This window comes from Mustela nivalis (genome assembly GCF_964662115.1).
Source record: "Mustela nivalis genome assembly, chromosome: 16".
In the NCBI taxonomy this organism is placed as follows: Eukaryota; Metazoa; Chordata; class Mammalia; order Carnivora; family Mustelidae; genus Mustela; species Mustela nivalis.
In genome coordinates, this window is record NC_139035.1 from 25259138 (window position 1) to 25276268 (window position 17131).

A 17131-nucleotide genomic window follows, 5' to 3' on the forward strand; every position below is an offset into this window, starting at 1 on the left:
TTGATGAGATTTGCACCGCAGTCCCTCACCTGTGGAATGGGAAATGAGGGGAGGCACGGGTGCCATATGGGTTACTTCAAGGCGTCTGACCTTGGGTGCCAAGCACAAATCAAGGGTAGCCCTTTCCTGGCCCTCCCTGGATCACCTCGATTGTCCCTTGGTGGGCTTCTACTCTCCGGCAGTGTGCTCGCCCGTGCGTGTCTCCTGCAGGGCACACTCCCTCCCGCTTGGGCTCCTCTCCGTGGCCGTGACACGTCTCTCCATTGGATTCCTGCAAACACTGCCACCGAGTCGGCACGTCATGTGTTCCCCGCCATCTGTCACAGCAGATGCAGAAACTGTAACACTTCTAGCTTAGGAGGGCATCCAACACCCTTGCGGGGTCTTTAAAATTCACAGCTAACAGTCGGAGCTTGTGTTCGCACGAAACCCCTCTTAAAGTCAAGAGTTAGCATTCGGTTGCCATAGCAACTTTCCTCCTCAAGTCTGAACTCCTTTCCATGTAGATGGCCAAACTGGTTTTGAGGAGGAAGGCAGAAGGGGGGAACGTTTGGTGGGTTCCGGAAATGAGGATCATTTGGGAGGCAGATTTTGGCTATCCTCCGCCTCTAGCCTGATATGTTTGAAAATGTCTCCGTTGCTCTGACTTTGGGCTGCACGTGACATTATACGGAGGAAAAGCTTTCTCTCTTGTCGGCGGTGTCCCCACATAGTCTGAGTGATGGAACCCATAAGGAGATCATGGCTTTGAAGGCAATCTGAGAAAGGTACATGCGTTTTACAAAGGGTACGAATCACCGTCGTTACGAAAATCAGGCTCTGCGTGAACTCTGAGTTGTTAGTGCATTTATTTTTTACATGTTTTGTGGCAACTAGCTATCAAACGTGGAAGGACTCCCTTTTTTGTCAGTCCTCATTTCTAGGGCAAGGCCTCCAGCCAAGACCCCTCCGAGAGTCAGAGCGATGGGTCTGACAACCCCTTGAGGTTACCTCCTGCTTTTTAATGTTGCACAAGGACAGTCGGGAGATGATCTTCTGAAGGGAGAAGGAGGTCTGTGCCCTCTACCCATTAATCGCCTTTGATTTCTCTATCTTGAGAGTGGGGGTAGTGGTGTCATTTATAAATGCAGGGCAAAATTTTAAGTTAATTAATTTTCCATTACACTCTATGTACAAAAATCCCTACTCGTGCAGAAAAGTGAACCTTGTTCCTGCCCCTGTGTAGCTTCTAGTCTTGAACCCCTGCTTTCCTTGAAATTGGTAAGATAGGAGGCCTGGCTCCTTGGTGATTTCCTTCTTTCATGGCCTCTGGTACTTGCCTTCTTTATCTTTCCTTCTCCCAGAGAAACCGCCTTCATCTGAGAGCTTTGTTATCACCCACCTAGTTTCAGACTTTGTTTTCCTGGTTCCAATCCTAGCTCCTGATGATTCCTGGGTACAGCTCAGTAGCTCTGAAGCTGGTGAATTTGAGCCTGTGGCAAATCTAGCTCATGTAAAGCCGAGTGTCCCACACTGCCTCATACTGACCTCATACTCTGTGTAAAGCCCCCACAGACTAAGAAATCGCTAGTTTTCGCTTCACTCCTCAGCACCTTGAGCTAAGCAGGTGTGGGGGGAAGAATATGAGTGTTACCTGGTAGTGAGCCCCGATGGGGAGCACCTTAATAGGTCCATCTTGAAAGGAATGGCTAAGCTTAGATTCTAACAAAAAACTCATTTCTTTAGAACCTACCCAATCCCTTCCCTCATAACTGTGGGGCCCCTTTGCTTCATTTTTGTTGGTTTTTGTCTTTGAAAAAAGAAAACAGCCCTCAAAGCTATTATTCTAGGTGTATCCTTTTCTAAGTGTCTCTTGCTAGAAAGATGAAGGAACTGTATGCGCCTTGTCTCCTTAGGGCGAGCCACTTTTGTGATTTACAGATTATAGGAAGTCACACCTTGTTCTTTTACCACCTACAAATTAACCAGCCAGTGAAGAGTTAACACTAGTGCTGTAGTAGGACTGATCTCCGCAGTTTAGGGATACATAACATTACGTAACAAATTATTAATATAAAGGAGCAGGAGCAATTTTTTTTCAAGCTCAGCGCTAAGGCAGGCAATGATTCTTAATCTTTGGGGGGTCTTGAGTTTGCTTGTAAATCAGAAGAATGCCATGGAATCCTGCCGTGGGAAGACACACATACATGCATATACGGTTTTGCATACAATTCCAGAGGGGTTGTGAACCCCTTGGTGTATTAATGGAGTAACTAGTGGTGATGAAGCAGAGCAATATAGAGAATTGTGGGTGGTTCTTCTGTTTAACAGTTCCAAAATCATTAGCCATTTTCATTTAAAAACAAAAACCCGGAGTTCCTACAAAAACCATAATGGGTATGAGTGGCCTCCTTGGACCATGTGGTGGTTCTGTGGGTGGACAGCATGGCGTGGTAGAAATTAAGGTCCAGAGTCAGAGTCATAGATTCAGATGTTAACTGCACTTTATAAGCTGCCTCTAGATCCTTTCATTTTTGAGCCTCAGTTTCCCCTATCAGCATGACATAGCTAATAATACCTACTTTTCAATTGTCTTAGAAATATTTGGTGAAATAAGTCACTTAGGTGCTCTTTAAACACTCCTTGCTCACCTAATAGGTGTGTGGCAGGAGACGGGGCACTGGGTAAATAAGGATGAAAAAGCCCTTTTGCTCAAAGCGTCTTGGTCTTTGTTTTTACGGAGCACCTTTGTAGGTTCTTTGTAAATGTTGCGTTCCTCTACTTGTGAAACTCAGCCCATGGTAGCAAATGGAGAGATGGAGGGTGTGCTCATTCACATGGGCGTCAGAGATGGGGATGTGTGGCATAATGGGATTTATTGTTTCATCCACACCACTATTAGAGTCGGAGTTTCATGTAATCATTTCATATTCATTTTCTCGAACAGACATGTTAATCAATTGCTTCCTGTTTCTTCTTCCTGCCCTGCTTCTAAGGGGAATGCCTCTGCTACGAAGGTTACATGAAGGATCCTGTACACAAGCACCTTTGCATTCGGAATGAATGGGGCACAAACCAGGGGTAAGTGCAGGGGATGGCAAGCGAGCCAGTTCCCAGCTGTCACCCTTCTTCGCGCAGACAAGACGCGGAGCAATTGCACGCAGGGGAACGCAGCTAAAGGGTGGTTATATTCTGAATCGCGAATGGGTAAAAATGTCACCGTGCATTTCCATATTTATACCATCCCAGTGACGTCCGTGTCATCTTTTCCTCCATTTACGAGTTCAGAGATGATGCCTCTGACTCGCAGCCCCACAGCCTCCAGCTGGGATCTGAAAAATCAAGCTGTCCCTGCCTTCTTTCTTATTCCACTGCCAGTCACCAGGCTTCCACAGGCAGAACTCAGCTGAGGATTTTGTTGGAGAGGCACGAAGCCGCGCAGACTCCCGTGTGGCTCTCCCAGAGATCGAGGAGCTTTGAGAGACGGACATGAGGAGAAACGTAATTTCCCCACCTCATTTAGCAAGGGTGACGTGCGGAAGTGCTCCACAATGAGTCACAGCACTCCTGCTAGGTCCCCAGTCGCCCTTTCTCCCTGAGACCTTTGCTTTCCCCCAAGCACACATGACTGGGACTGGGATAAGAGTTCCCTTGTCTTGCCTTGTCCTTTTATTGTGATTTTTTTTTTTACATTAAAAAAAATTATTGTGACAAAATCTACATCCCATAAAATTGAGCATTTCAATCATTTGAAGTGTATGATTCAGTGGCACGGAGATCAGTCACATGGCCACCAGCCATGAGGACTGTGCGTTGTCCTTTGCTTTCTAGAGGCAACTTTCTACTCTGTTTTGGGTGCCAAGAGCTTGCTTTCTGCATTGGCTCGTTCGTGGAGCAGGGTGGGAAGAGAAAGGGATCGATGAACTCTAATAATAGCAGTCGATGGAACAGGGAACACTAGAAAGAAATCAAGGCACAAGCCACCTGAGAGTGATTGCTTTTGTGCAGGTTGGAAATGTGTTTGCAGCCTGACAAGGTGGAAAAAAAAAAAAAAAAAAGGCGCCACCATCATTTCATACATTGCCATGGAGGACTGCTATCCCCGAGGTCGATGATCTGCCCCCTTTGTAGGATTCTGATGAGACCGAGCCTAGAATAGTGAGTGTAGTTCTGGACTCTCTCAGCAATAAATATGGAGACAAATGGGTGAGAGTTTGGAGAAGAGCAATAAAAATGATTGAAGAGCCCAAGGGAGTGATTTATGATGAAGGATAGAAGGACTCAACTCGGAGAACTGGTCAGCTGATGACTAAGTCAAGGCATGATAGATGCCCATCGATGTTAGAAGAGGGCAAATGTTCTGGAACGGTTGAGGTTGAGGAATAAGGACGAGAAAGAATGAAGTTAGGGGAAGGAAATCTGAGTCACAGGTCAGAAAACTTGAGGAAGTCAAAATGCCATGAAATTTTTCTGTTGGTGGAAATGAAGGATTGCCCTGTTTCCATTGAACTTGAGATCACATCAGAGAGGCAGTCCCCCCGATTTGGAGGAAGATGTTTGTAGAAGGGTATAAATGCATGTGAGGTTGTGTGTTGTTGAAAGACGGGTGGGGAGGGCCGAGGACTTGGCTGATAGATGTCGGGTAGGGTATGAATACAGAGACCTGTTTGCTGTTTAGAGTCACCTTAGTCCCCTCCCTCTCTGACCCCTGAAACGTTTGCCTCGCAGATGGGGAGCCAGGATTTTAGCCCTAGTGATGGCCGAGCATCTCGGGTTCACCATGATTCTGAGTAAAATGTTGTAAAGGGTGATGGATAACCAACTCTCTATCATTTAGCCTGCAAACTTGCTGCTGAAGAAAACAATGACAAAATATAATTTTGCTTTTTGCCCTGAATGATCCAGGCTGGCCCTCTGCAGTGATTGGATTTGGTGGCTAATCGCTCAAGCCTCCACGTCCCTCGTCCCTCGAGTTGCAGACAGATCATGAGAGGACAGGCCTGGCTTCACTTGGTAATTGCACAAGGATTCGTCATCCCCTCTGGCTGCGTTGTAGAGGCAGTCTTGGGATGTAGACAAGAGCCTCCAGGGACTCAGTGGAGGCCCCATGTTGATGTCATTTAAAATAAGACAGGCTGAAGCACCGAGCTGCAGACTGACAGGAACATTAGCCCCAGGAAACAGACAAGGAGACCTAATCTGTCATTTCCATCTCTAATTTCCATTATTCTCTGATCATCACTGTCTGCGAGGTCTCGTTTTGGACACTAATAAAATAATGGAGCAACTGTTAGGAGGGAAAAAAGTGACTATCTTGGGGATAATGGAACCAGGAGTGATAAGCAGCATGGATTTATATGTATATAAAAAAGGCCAGACTAAAGACTGCATTTCCCTCATAAAATGACAAGATAAATGAAAAGTGGAGGATGCCATACATCTTGATTTAAATTGGGGGTCTGATGCCACGTTTCTCTAAATGATTCTTACAAAATTAATCGAAATTGATTTGAACGTGAAGTCTGTCACTTGAATGGAAACTGGCCTAACAGATTGCCAACTAATGATACGTATTGGGGTATTATGGAAAAATCGATGGTGGGCCTGATTTTCCTGAATATTTAATGTTCCAGAAGTCGAAGGGAAGCAGCATGTGTAGGTATTTATATTTTTCACCTAATATCCTTGTATTGCATACATAAAAATAGCTGAACATTCTTTTGAAGTAGAACAAGCAAATCCCAGGACAGTGATATTGAAAATGAATTCCCCTGTGAAAAATCTAGGTTAATGTATGAGGAGAAAAGTAGCAATAAGCTTTCATGACTTTCAGACAAGGAAGAAAATTGATTAAGGACATTAATACAAAAAATTACACCTCCAAGTTTACCCAGCCTCTCCCTGGTGCTCCAGGTTACCGAGACCGTGTGTGCGCGTGCGCCTTTGAGCCCGTGTGCGTGCTTCCCATGGGTATGTGGTATGCGCATGCGTGGTGTGTGTGTGTAAGGGAGCAGGTTTATTCATACAGATGCTCTCAGCCCTGCACACCATCATTTATGCGCTCACTCGTTTATGTTTTCTGCAAATACTCAGTTGATTACCTATTGTGCTGGGATAAACTAGATTGCTTATTAAAAGATGTGGTCTCTGCTCTGGAAAAACTACCGGTCTAGATAGATAATGGGTACATAACAGGAAAATGACAATAAATTCTAAAACCTATTAAAAGAAAGAAAGGTCTGTGTGATCACAGTTAAAGGGGTGACTTAGGTGACATCTAAGAACCTAGAATGGAATGTTGTGGAGAAGTTTCCTAGGCTGACCAAGGAAATTCTAAGCAAAGGGAACAGCATATGTGAAGTCCTGGAGACCTAAGAAGCATGACTTCTCTAGGACTAGCAAATAAATAGTCCAGTGTAGCTTAAGAGTGCAGTTTACAAAGACAGGAGAAGAGATTGATAGAGTGGTTAAAGACTAGCTCTGGAGGAGCTCTTGCTTTCTAAGGCTTTGGATGCTGAAATTCCATGTAGGTGCCCCTAAAATTGTTAGCAGAGGGGAGAAGTTCCAAGCTGTCTGTGCATTTGGTGGAATTGTCTCTCACTATATGTTATCATTCTGGGTCCTTCAAAATAAAATAAAATAAAATAGGGCACCTGGGTGGCTTAGTCAGTTAAGCATCTCCATCAGCTAAGGTCATGATATCTGGGTCCTGGGAATGAGTCCTGCGTTTGGCTCCCTGCTCAGTGGGGAGTCTGCTTCTCTCTCTACTCCTCCGCCCTGCTTGTGATCTCTCTCTCTCAAATAAATAAGTAAAATCGTTTTTAAAAAATTACATAAATTAAAATAACTCTAAAAAGAAAACAAAAAGCAAAACAAACCCACTCAAAACCTCTTGAGACTATCTAAACTTGTATTTATCCGGATTCTGTAAGTAAAACCTAGTCCTAACATTATTCTGTAGATAACAAGTTTTTAAGAGAAAACAACAAAGAATGACAGAATCAGGCACCATGTGTGTGAGGCATGTGAGTAATGGGGGTTGCAACCATTTCTTGGTGACTCTCGTTCTGCCAAAAATGCCCATGTTGAGAAATGTGTGAGTGGATCTGGGAAGTGAAGCTAGTCACTGTTGTGAACCCAGGTGACTGGGTCAGGTCACCAGTTGTAAAATTACTGAATTCATTACATAAGAAGCTCCTATTCACTAAAAGTTAAAAAAAAAAAAAAAAAGTCTTCAAGAAGATTTAAACAAAGTCACAGATGACAGATTTCTAATGAGTTATTAAAAGAACATGGGATATTTGAGATTATATTTTTGGTCTTCATGGTTGGCAACAAAATCAATCATTTCCTGCCACAGCATTCCTGTTGACAGAGGTGTCCCACAGAGGACTTAGGGCATAAAAGGGTCCTACCCCCAGCATGGGGCTTTACCAGGTCTTCTGTCTAACCTGCCATGGATTCACTGGAAATTGCTCAGCCTCCTATCATTGCGGCTTTATAGATACAGAGAGGGACTGTTAGAGTATATATCTAGTATTTGCTCGACAACAAGTACAAATTGAGAATTCTAACAAGAAATGAAACCAATAAACGAGGGTGGAGGAAGCAAGAGAGATTGATTTACAGGAACATATTACAGAAGAAAAAAAAATTATTTAGCTCCTTTGGAGATTATTAAGAAAAGCTATCAGAAGTTTTTTGTTGTTGTTAAATTAAAAGTGTGCCCCAGGGGCTTCTAGCTACATTTTTCAGAACACCCCATTACATAAAATTCATGCATTTGAATATTCTTCCTGAACAATAATCTGATTTCTTATTCTGGCATCTCAGGTACAGAGGGCAACAGCAAGGATATTTCCCACTAAAGGACCCTGGCATATCACTAGATTTCCATGCTGAAGGATGGTGATCAAGTGATAATTCATGAGACGGGAAGAGCTGGCAGTGGGAAATGAACAGGTGTTCTCTGTGGTTTTAGAAGCTGTTGTCAGGAATCAGAACCTTCTCTCACTGCCTACTCAGGAGCCAACACGTTTACCATCATATCCCCAGATAAGGACACATGTGCGCATGTGCGCATATGCGCATGCGTACTTTTCCTGCTCTACAGCCCACGCCACTTTCATCTGTCCCTTCCATTGTGCCAGGTGCTTCCTGTTCTCTTCTTCTATTTCTACCTCTTCTCCCTGCTGCCCCCTCCCAGGAGGGACTGCCTGGGGATTCTAAATCCATATAAGAAGCAAATGTCTCACCCCATAGAATCCAGTTTCCTTTTCAAGCCAAGAATGAGGACGGTGTCTATCAAGGTTGTCCTCAACCCCTCTGTTGTGCTCAAAATACGTCCCTGATGGCAGTAATTATATTTGGGCCTGCCTGAATGATGCCGTTCGGAACGTTTCCCTGGAGACAACCCTCAGTGCAATGACCAGAGACCAGTGGAGAGGATGCCCCGGCCTCAGGGTTCTAGGTATGGAGCAGAAACCAGACTGCCCCGGTGACTCAAAATGAACCACAAACCTGTCCTCACCTCCTGCCCTTCTACAACTGAGCAGAGCCCTCCTTTCAGCTCTCTGAAAATCACAGGGCAAATGTCCAGCCACTGGAGGGCAGTAACTGCAACGCTGGGGTGCATCTCTGATCCCAAGTACGGGTCTTGGGCAGTGTTTGGCCTCCTTTGACCTGCCCAAAGTCTCTTTAGAAGTGACTCAGCTGGAGTCAGACAGTCCTGGGTGACATATGACAGTTCCTGACTTCTCTCTGCCCATTTCTAGATCATCGTCTGGTTTTTATTTTCCCACCCACGTGTCGCTGATTTGTGTCACAGATGCCCCCAGTCGCCTTCCCACAACCCCTCAGACAAGATTTGCAGGCCAGCCTGGCACTGCTCTTTTTATCTCTGGGTGCCCTACACCCTGCCCTCCAGCCCTGTGGGCATTGTCCATGCCAGCACCTGTCATTGCCATGCCATGCACAAATGGGATTATCTTCCCTTTAGCTCTTTTTCTGTTTCTGTGTGTATGTGTGTGTCACTCTTTGTAATTACTTTAAACTTATTCACATATTCTTAACAAGGGTTCCCAGTGTATTTATTTGGCCCCTTATTTCTCATTCTTCTTTTTTTCCCTCCTTGTTCTTTGCTTCCATTTCCACCTCTTCCCCCAGGAGTCAAGGGCAATGTAGCTGTCCTTTCTCCCACCCATTCCAGTGTGAGACAGATCTTCATCTTCACTCTTGGAATGAAGTTTAAAGTTCCTAGTTTCCTTCTCTTTAGAAGCCCCACTGTAACCTGAGTCCAGATGAACTGTCGTCCTGTGGAAAGAGGGCTCACCCCTCCCTGGACAAGCAGGCAGGAACCGAGCAGTTGCACATGAAGCCCCACCTACCAGGACCTTTAAAACAGATGTAAGAGGATCAGGTCCCCCACTTGGCTTGGAAGACTCTGCACCTCGTCCTCAGGGATTTTCTCAGGTGCAAACATGTTGACTTGACCTATTTTCACAGAAGGTGTGTGGTCAGTCTGCTGAGTACAGTGATGGACCTTGTAGATTACAGATAGACATCTGGCTAGTAGAAAACTGAGGGCTGAAACCTAGCCCGTGCTCTGCAAGGCAAACACACCCTGAGACAAGGCTGTGTTTGTCCAGGTGGGCACCTTTTTCTAATTTACACAGAGGCACTTAATGAGCTGTGTGGACCCTGACTGTGGTCATTTTTAGGTGATGCCCTTTGCTCCCCTCTTAGAGGCAACTATAACCTCCTTGGTTACTAAAGGTGATACAAGAGCAAAATATGCCATTAGTAATTGACTCCCTGATGCCTGTGCATGAAGCAAATCCTTAAGAATCATCTGGGGAGCTTAGTTAAAATATGGATTTCTGATTTCTGCCTCCGGAAATTTTAATTTCATAGGTCTGGGAGAGGCTCCAAAATCTCTACCTACAAAATATTTCCCCAAATGATTCTGAAGCATAGCCAGACATAAGAAACCTCCCAGAGCTGGACCCCGGAGTCTCTAGATCCCTCGGGAGGGTGCCCTCTTACCACTGCACCATCCCCTGCAATGAAAATAAGAACGGGTTTGTAGGCTGTGGCTGAGGACATCCTAATGGATCCTTGCATTTTATTGATTGGGAAATTGACCTTGCTTAAGGTCAGAGAGCTGGTGGCCAAGCTTGACAGTGCTGGGTGGGTACTGGAGCTAAGTCAGTCAGGTAAACAGATTTCAAAGAGAGTGCAGTGTGAAAAGCATTTAACACTCTGAAAGCCAGTTACCAGCGGTAGATGAGAGCTGGACATTCTGAGGTCCCCAACTGTTTCTTGGTGTCCTCCTCCCCCTCTTTCTCCCCCCGACCCCAGGATGGAGGGGCCTTCTCATCCCATTTTTCCCTGAGTGACAGGTATCTGCCATCCCCCCTACTGTACTGTGTACCCCCTGGAGGAGGGTGAAGCTACCACTGTGTTCTCGCTGACTAGTCCAGTCACGGCACCAAGAGACTTATTTTAAACAGTGCCGGAGGCGGGAATACTCATATTTCCTCCAACATGACCACCAGGGTGAAAAAAAAATCAACCTCAATTTACCCTCCCATCTGCTCAAGAATGGAAGATAAATTGTTTCAATTTTATAGAAATGAATGTTTTATGTCTTGCCCATGCTTTCCAGATAGTGTCCTGAATTTATATATTCTACTGAATGCATGGATATTTTCCACTAAGAATGCGCGCTGGACCTTCAGCTTCCTTGGGTATTGGTCTGAGAATACTAGGTTTGAGAGTGCTGTCATTTCCCCTGGCTTTGGAGATCTTGGCTATTTATCTTTTTTTTTTCTTGAAAATAAATAGAAAAAAAAATCCACTCATTATCCCATGCTCAGAGAAAACTACCATTATCATTTTGGCACATGTCCTCCCAATTTCTTTTGCTATGCATTGAAAATTTTGCTTCCCCTTATTCCCCTCAATTCTGTATATATTTTTGTTCTCTTTCATAATTTAACAATAAACATGTATTACATTTATAATCACAAAATTTGGAGGCAAAAGATAAGGAAGGAAGCTTTAAAAGTGTCTTTGTGGTACATTCTTTTTCTTAAAACTTTTGCCATGGGGAAGTTATTCTTCATGTCTCACTAAACCCTCAATTTTAACCTGATTTTGGGGGAGAGAAGAAAGTGGTTCAGGGTCTAGCATTCAGGTCAGACTCTAATAAAACATCTCTATAAGTCTGGTAGCAAAGGGCCGAGTGAACCGCAAACAGCAAACCTCACATTTAGCACAGTATTTAATGCCGTACAACCTCAATGTCACTGAAGACTTTAGCGGTCCCTCATATAATGCTGATTAATAGCTATCATTTATTAAGTATATAATGCAGGACTCAGTCTTTTTTTTAAAAAAAATATCACTGATCTTGATGAAAATTCTATGAACTGGTTAAGAGGTGAGTAGTTAATAGTGTTTATTCTACGTACGATTTCTGTGAAAACAATTTTAGTAAAAATAATCTTAAGGCGTAGCCTTCCTAGATTAAGTATTTTGGATTCTTGTTCAGACATGCATGCTGTAATTATCTTTTTGAAATTTTAACTTCATGTAATTTTGGAAATTGGAGAGCAGACGTTTTGTCACTACACAGCTTTTTTTTTTTTTTTTACTTTATTTTTTCCTTTTAATAAAAGGATTGAAGATAATTGGTAGAAAATCTAGGGAAAAATACACACAAGCAGTAAAAAGAAGAAAATCTAAGCTACCTGAAGTACCATTCCCTGGAGGGAACTCATTCTGACCTTTTATTTTGTTTGTTTAAGTATAATCCTTTTTTAACAAAAATCTCTTCATAGTGTTGTAACTCTTGCTCTGCTTTATACATATCTGCTGTATACACGTGTGCACAAACACATACATATGTATGTATAATGAGAACAAACAGACACATGCACACACACGCCCACATATACATATACATATGTATGTATGATGAGAACGATGCCTATTTTTATTCGAGGCTCAGTTGTACTATGACCAGAGTCATGGAGTTATGAACAGAACCTGTTCTTGGTGTCTGATGCCAACATCTAGGCTCTTATTAAATTATGATGTAGCTCAGCATTGGGATAGTTTTTTTCCTCCTTATAGTCTTCTTTCCACCAACCATATTAACCTTCCCCAAGGTTTTCCACACCAAGAGTAGCATCATTTGCCTGAAGAGATATAGCCTGAACCAGGCTTTCTAGTCAAAGTTGCCGTTTGGCCCTAAGACCCTTGAATGTAGAAGAGTCCGAGATTTCAGTTGTGCAGGACCTTTGACAGCTGCTCAAAGCCCAGGTGCCAGGCAGGTGGAGGATCCCATGAGGCTGTCCAGACCACAGTTCTCCGCATGGACTTCTTCCCATCCTGATGCACAGCAGAGATTCCCTTGTTTATAGCCACAGGAAAAAGGTGATTTTATTTTTTTTTTCAGTGTTCCAAAATTCATCGTTTATGTACTACACCCAGTGTCCCATGCAATACGTGCCCTCCTTAATACCCACCACAGGGCTCACCCATTCACCCACCCCTTACCCTCTAAAACCTATTTGTTTCTCAGAGTCCACAGTCTCTCATGCTTCCTCTCCCCCTCCAATTTCCCCCAATTCACTTACCCTTTCCTTCTCCTAATGTCCTCCATGTTATTCCTTATGCTCCACAAGTAAGTGAAACCATATGATAGTTGATTGACTCTGCTTGACTTATTTGGCTCAGCATAATCTCTTCCAGTCCCATTCATGTTGTTACAAAAGTTGGGTATTCATCCTCTCTGATGGAGACATAATACTCCATTGTATGTATGGACTACATCTTCTTTATCCATTCATCTGTTGAAGGGTATCTTGGCTCTTTCCACAGTTTGGTGATTGTGGATATTGCTGCTATGAACATTGGGGTCCATATGGCCCTTCTTTTCACTACATTTGTATCTTTGGGGTAAATACCCAGTAGTGCAATTGCTGGGTCATAGGGTAGCTCTATTTTTAACTAATTGAGGACTCTCCACACTGTTTTCCAAAGTGGCTGCACCAACTTGCATCCCCACCAACAGTGTAAGAGGGTTCCCCTTTCTCCATAGCCTCTCCAACATTTGTTGTTCCCTGTATTGTTAATCTTTACCATTCTAACTGGTGTAATGTGGTCACAATGTGGTTTTGATTTGAATTTCCCTGATGGCTAATGATGATGAATATTTTTTCATGAGTATGCTAGCCATTTGCATGTCTTCTTTGGAGAAGAGTCTGTTCATGTTGTCTGCCCATTTTTTGACATGATTATCTGTTTTTTGGGTGTTGAGTTTATAAGTCTTGGATATCTGCCCTTTGTAGGGTCATTTGCGAATATCTTCTCCTCATGGAAGGGTGACTTTAAATGGAGTGAGAGCTCACCATTTTGGGATAGTCAAAAATGGGAACACAGTCTACGTTGAAAGCCTACCTGGAGTGGAATTAACATCAGTGTAATGAGCCACAGTACTTTGTAAGCCTGGTATTATAGCGCTCCCCACACTGTGCCCTTCAAGTGCTGTAGTAATAGTACTGATATTAATATTAGTAATAATAATAACTGACAAATAGCCCTTGTGATGCACCAGCCCCTCTCCTCAGTATTTTTCATGTACCAATGCGTGTAATTCTCATTTCAATGTTATGAAGTAGAAACTACTAATGGCCCCATTTCACAGGTGAATCACTTGACTATTGTAGCAATATTGCAAAGTCTCAGAGGCAAGAAAAGAGACTCTTGGGGTCCCTAAAGAGAACTTTCCTGTGTCCAGTCCCTCAAGGGCTAGAGAGTCTCTAAATGAAATGGAAGCTGGAGAGAAGCTGCAGTTCAACCTCGAGACTCTGGGGCCAGGGGATCCATGAGTTGACGCCTGAATTAGAACAATGACAAGTATGTAGTCTGTAGTTAAGCATCTCTTTCAGAATGATGTAGAGGCCTAGGGAAAGTGACAAGCCACTAGAGGGACCTCGCTGGGGACTTAAGCACGGTAAATGCCATTGGCTGCTGCCCAATCCAGGTTGGAAAAAAGCATTCAGACATATCCTAGGGGCCCCCGGCTGGTAACTGTCCATCAGAGGCAGATGTCTGCTACTGACTAGCTCTATGCTGTGGATGGTGTGGAACCATGGCCATGTGTTCAAGTCAAGATGGCCCATTACTGGGGCACCTGGGTGGTTCAGTGGGTTAAGCCTCTGCCTTCGGCTCAGGTCATGATCTTAGGGTCCTGGGATCAAATCACGTATCGGGCTCTCTGCTCCACAGGGAGCTGCTTCCTTATCTCTCTCTTTCTGCCTGCCTCTCTGCCTACTTGTGATCTCTCTCTGTCAAATAAACAAATCTTAAAAAAAAAAAAAAAAGATGGCCCATTACTGTAGCAGAGGGCGTGGCATAGCCTAGATCATGGACCATACACCTGGATTGCATTTACTCATCTACCAGCACAATCATGGGAGAATAAAATCCCTAGTCAGGTCCTCATTGTTAGCAAAAATTTCAGAACTTTTCCCCAATGGGTCAGGAGTGGCATCTTCATGTTTGAGAGACGGGGCCATCCATCTTCCCCAAGCTACTTGGCCTAGGATAAAGATCGTCTGGAATACATTCAGGGGTTTTTCTTTCCAGAGATAAGCTTGGGTATCATTAACTGGACTTCACTTAACTATAGCCTTGGTCAAACTCTTTCATCCGAACTGGGAGGCTGTGGAGTCCTTACTTCCAAGAGGATTAATGTTCATCTGCTCACATTTTTATCTGTATGGGGGCAGCAGAGCTCGGTGGGAAGAGTGTATTGTTGGCCTGAGATTTGGGCTCAAATCTTATTTCTTCTATTTAAAAGCACTGTATTTTGGGCTGACTTCATAACTTTTTTGAGTCTTAACTTCATCATCAGTAAAAATAAGAAGAATAGTATCTACTTCAGGGAAGCCTGGGTGGCTCAGTCTGTTGAGCCTCTGTTTTCGGCTCCGGTCGTGATCCTAGGATCCTGGGATCGAGTCCCACATCGGCTCCTTGCTTGATGGGGAACCTGTTCCTCTCTCTGCCTCTGCCTGTCACTCTGCCTGCTTTTCCGTGCTCACTCTCTTTAACAAATAAATAAATAAAATCTTTAAAAAAGAAATAGTATCTACTTCATAGAGTTGATAGGTTTATGAAGAAAACATAAATAAAATATGTTGTACTCAATAATGTTAAAGAAAATATATGAGCTCTCAGCAAGTAATGGCATTGAGTTTCTTTGAACTGCCACCAAATGGTGTGATCTTAGTATCAGTTTGGCAAGTTGGGTTTAGAGTAATGGGGCGCCTGGGTAGCTCAGTCATTAAACGCCTGCCTTCACCTCAGGTCATATTCCAGAATCCTGGGATTGAGCCCTGCATCGGGCTCCCTGCTCAGCAGGAAGTCTGCTTCTCCCTCTCCCTCTGCCTGCAGCTCCCCCTGCTTGTGCTCTCTTTTTCTCTGTGTGTGAAAGAAAGAAAGGAAGAAAGAAAGAAAGAAAGAAAGAAAGAAAGAAAGAAAGAAAGAAAGAAATAGAGAATAACCTACCGTTAGAATGGAAATCTCACCAGGGCACAATGCCTGGTATTTCATGACACCATCACATCAAAATACACTGTATCTGTTACCTCGTTTAAATAATAACGAGTAATGTTCACTGAGTACTTTCTATGAAAAGGCGTTATTTGTAAATGTTGTGTGAGTGTTCATATCATTCCCTCCTCATGTCATGCAGATGTGGAACCTATGGCACAAAGGGTCCAATAACGTACCTAAGAGCACATGGTAGGAATGAATGGCGGGAGATGGAATGACCCCAACAGTCTGAGCCTGTGTCTTAGCTCTTAGTGTGATGGATGAAGACCAGTGTGGCTACCATGTAGCCTCTCATGATAAGGCCTCCCAGCCCTCAAGGCCCCTGCATTTGTTTCCAGCCTGGCTGAACTGCTTGCCTCCTGACCATCCTTAACTTTTTACTTGACACCCTCCCCACTTTTACTCAGGACACTTCTTCCTCTCCAGTTACTCCCTCCATTACCTTCCAGTAAATTCTATCCATTCTCCAAGGCCCTTTCTAAATCCCTGCTCCTCCATAAAGTCTTCCCTCATTCCCCAGTTGGAAGCCATCTTCTTCTTTGAGCTGCCTCAGACCTCGTGGCAGTTGCCACAATGTGCCTTGTTATTTCTATCCCTAGGTTGGTCTTGACCCCTTGTAGACCGACCAGAACACCTTTGGAGCAAAGGCTAAATTTTGAGTCTCATTCTCAAGTACACAGTTTCTTGTATATGGTAGGTGCTCAATAAAAATGGAGTAGGTACTGGTGAGATTTCAAGCATTATGAGAAATGGAATAACAGGAAAGATATTTATGTTGGGGGCAGGAAGGAAGGAGGGTCCTGAGATCACTCACCGCTCATCACTTCCATTAAGGACTTCCTCTTTCCCAAACGCCCTCTTCAATCTTCACAACAGTCCTATGAGGCCAGTCCATTAGGACATTAAATACATGAAGAACTGAGTCCATAGAACGTATTGGTTAGGACTGTACAACAGAACCCCTGAGTCCTTACCCACTTCCCTTGGGCAAATTGTATAAGCCGTCTGTGCTGTAACTTCCCTTCCTGTGAAACAAGGATGATAGTAATAGTACCCGCCTCATAAGGTGCTGAGAGGTCAATGAGAACACCTAGGAATCAGCGTCAGCATCAGGCATCATGATTCCTGCTCGGGAGATGGTTTTCAGGAAGGAGGTCTTGCTTCTATTATTTAAAATCTCTCCATTTTGACCACTGACCAGTAGTTCCTGCCCAGGCTGAGGTTTTGTTGGTTGGTTGGTTGGTTGGTTGGTTTGGTTTGGTTTGAACGGTTTCCCCCTCTTTAGCCCTGCTTCAGCCTCAAAGCAGTCACCCTGAAGACACACCCTGCTCTTGAAAAGCTTTGTCTCTCCCTTCCCCACACCGTGTTTTCCAGCAGGCAGAGGAGGGTGCTGTTGGACATAGAGGCCTACACTCAAGCCTCTTTCTAATTACACTGCAGTCAGATTTTCCACGCAAGCCCCTAGCATGGCAGGATGCCCTCTTTGAAGTCATTAGTCTTCACAGCAGGGAGAACACATCATCAA

General features: G+C 44.0%; 1 protein-coding gene across 3 annotated transcripts in view; it reads left to right on the forward strand.

Annotated features, from left to right (window-relative positions):
* Window positions 1-17131, forward strand: part of ASTN1 (astrotactin 1) — a 317783-nt gene that overhangs the window by 157778 nt on the left and 142874 nt on the right. For all 3 annotated transcript variants that reach the window (XM_082702614.1, XM_082702612.1, XM_082702613.1), the window contains exon 8: window positions 2976-3060. In XM_082702614.1, coding sequence (XP_082558740.1) covers window positions 2976-3060 — 85 coding nt within the window. The remainder of the gene's footprint in view (window positions 1-2975; window positions 3061-17131) is intronic.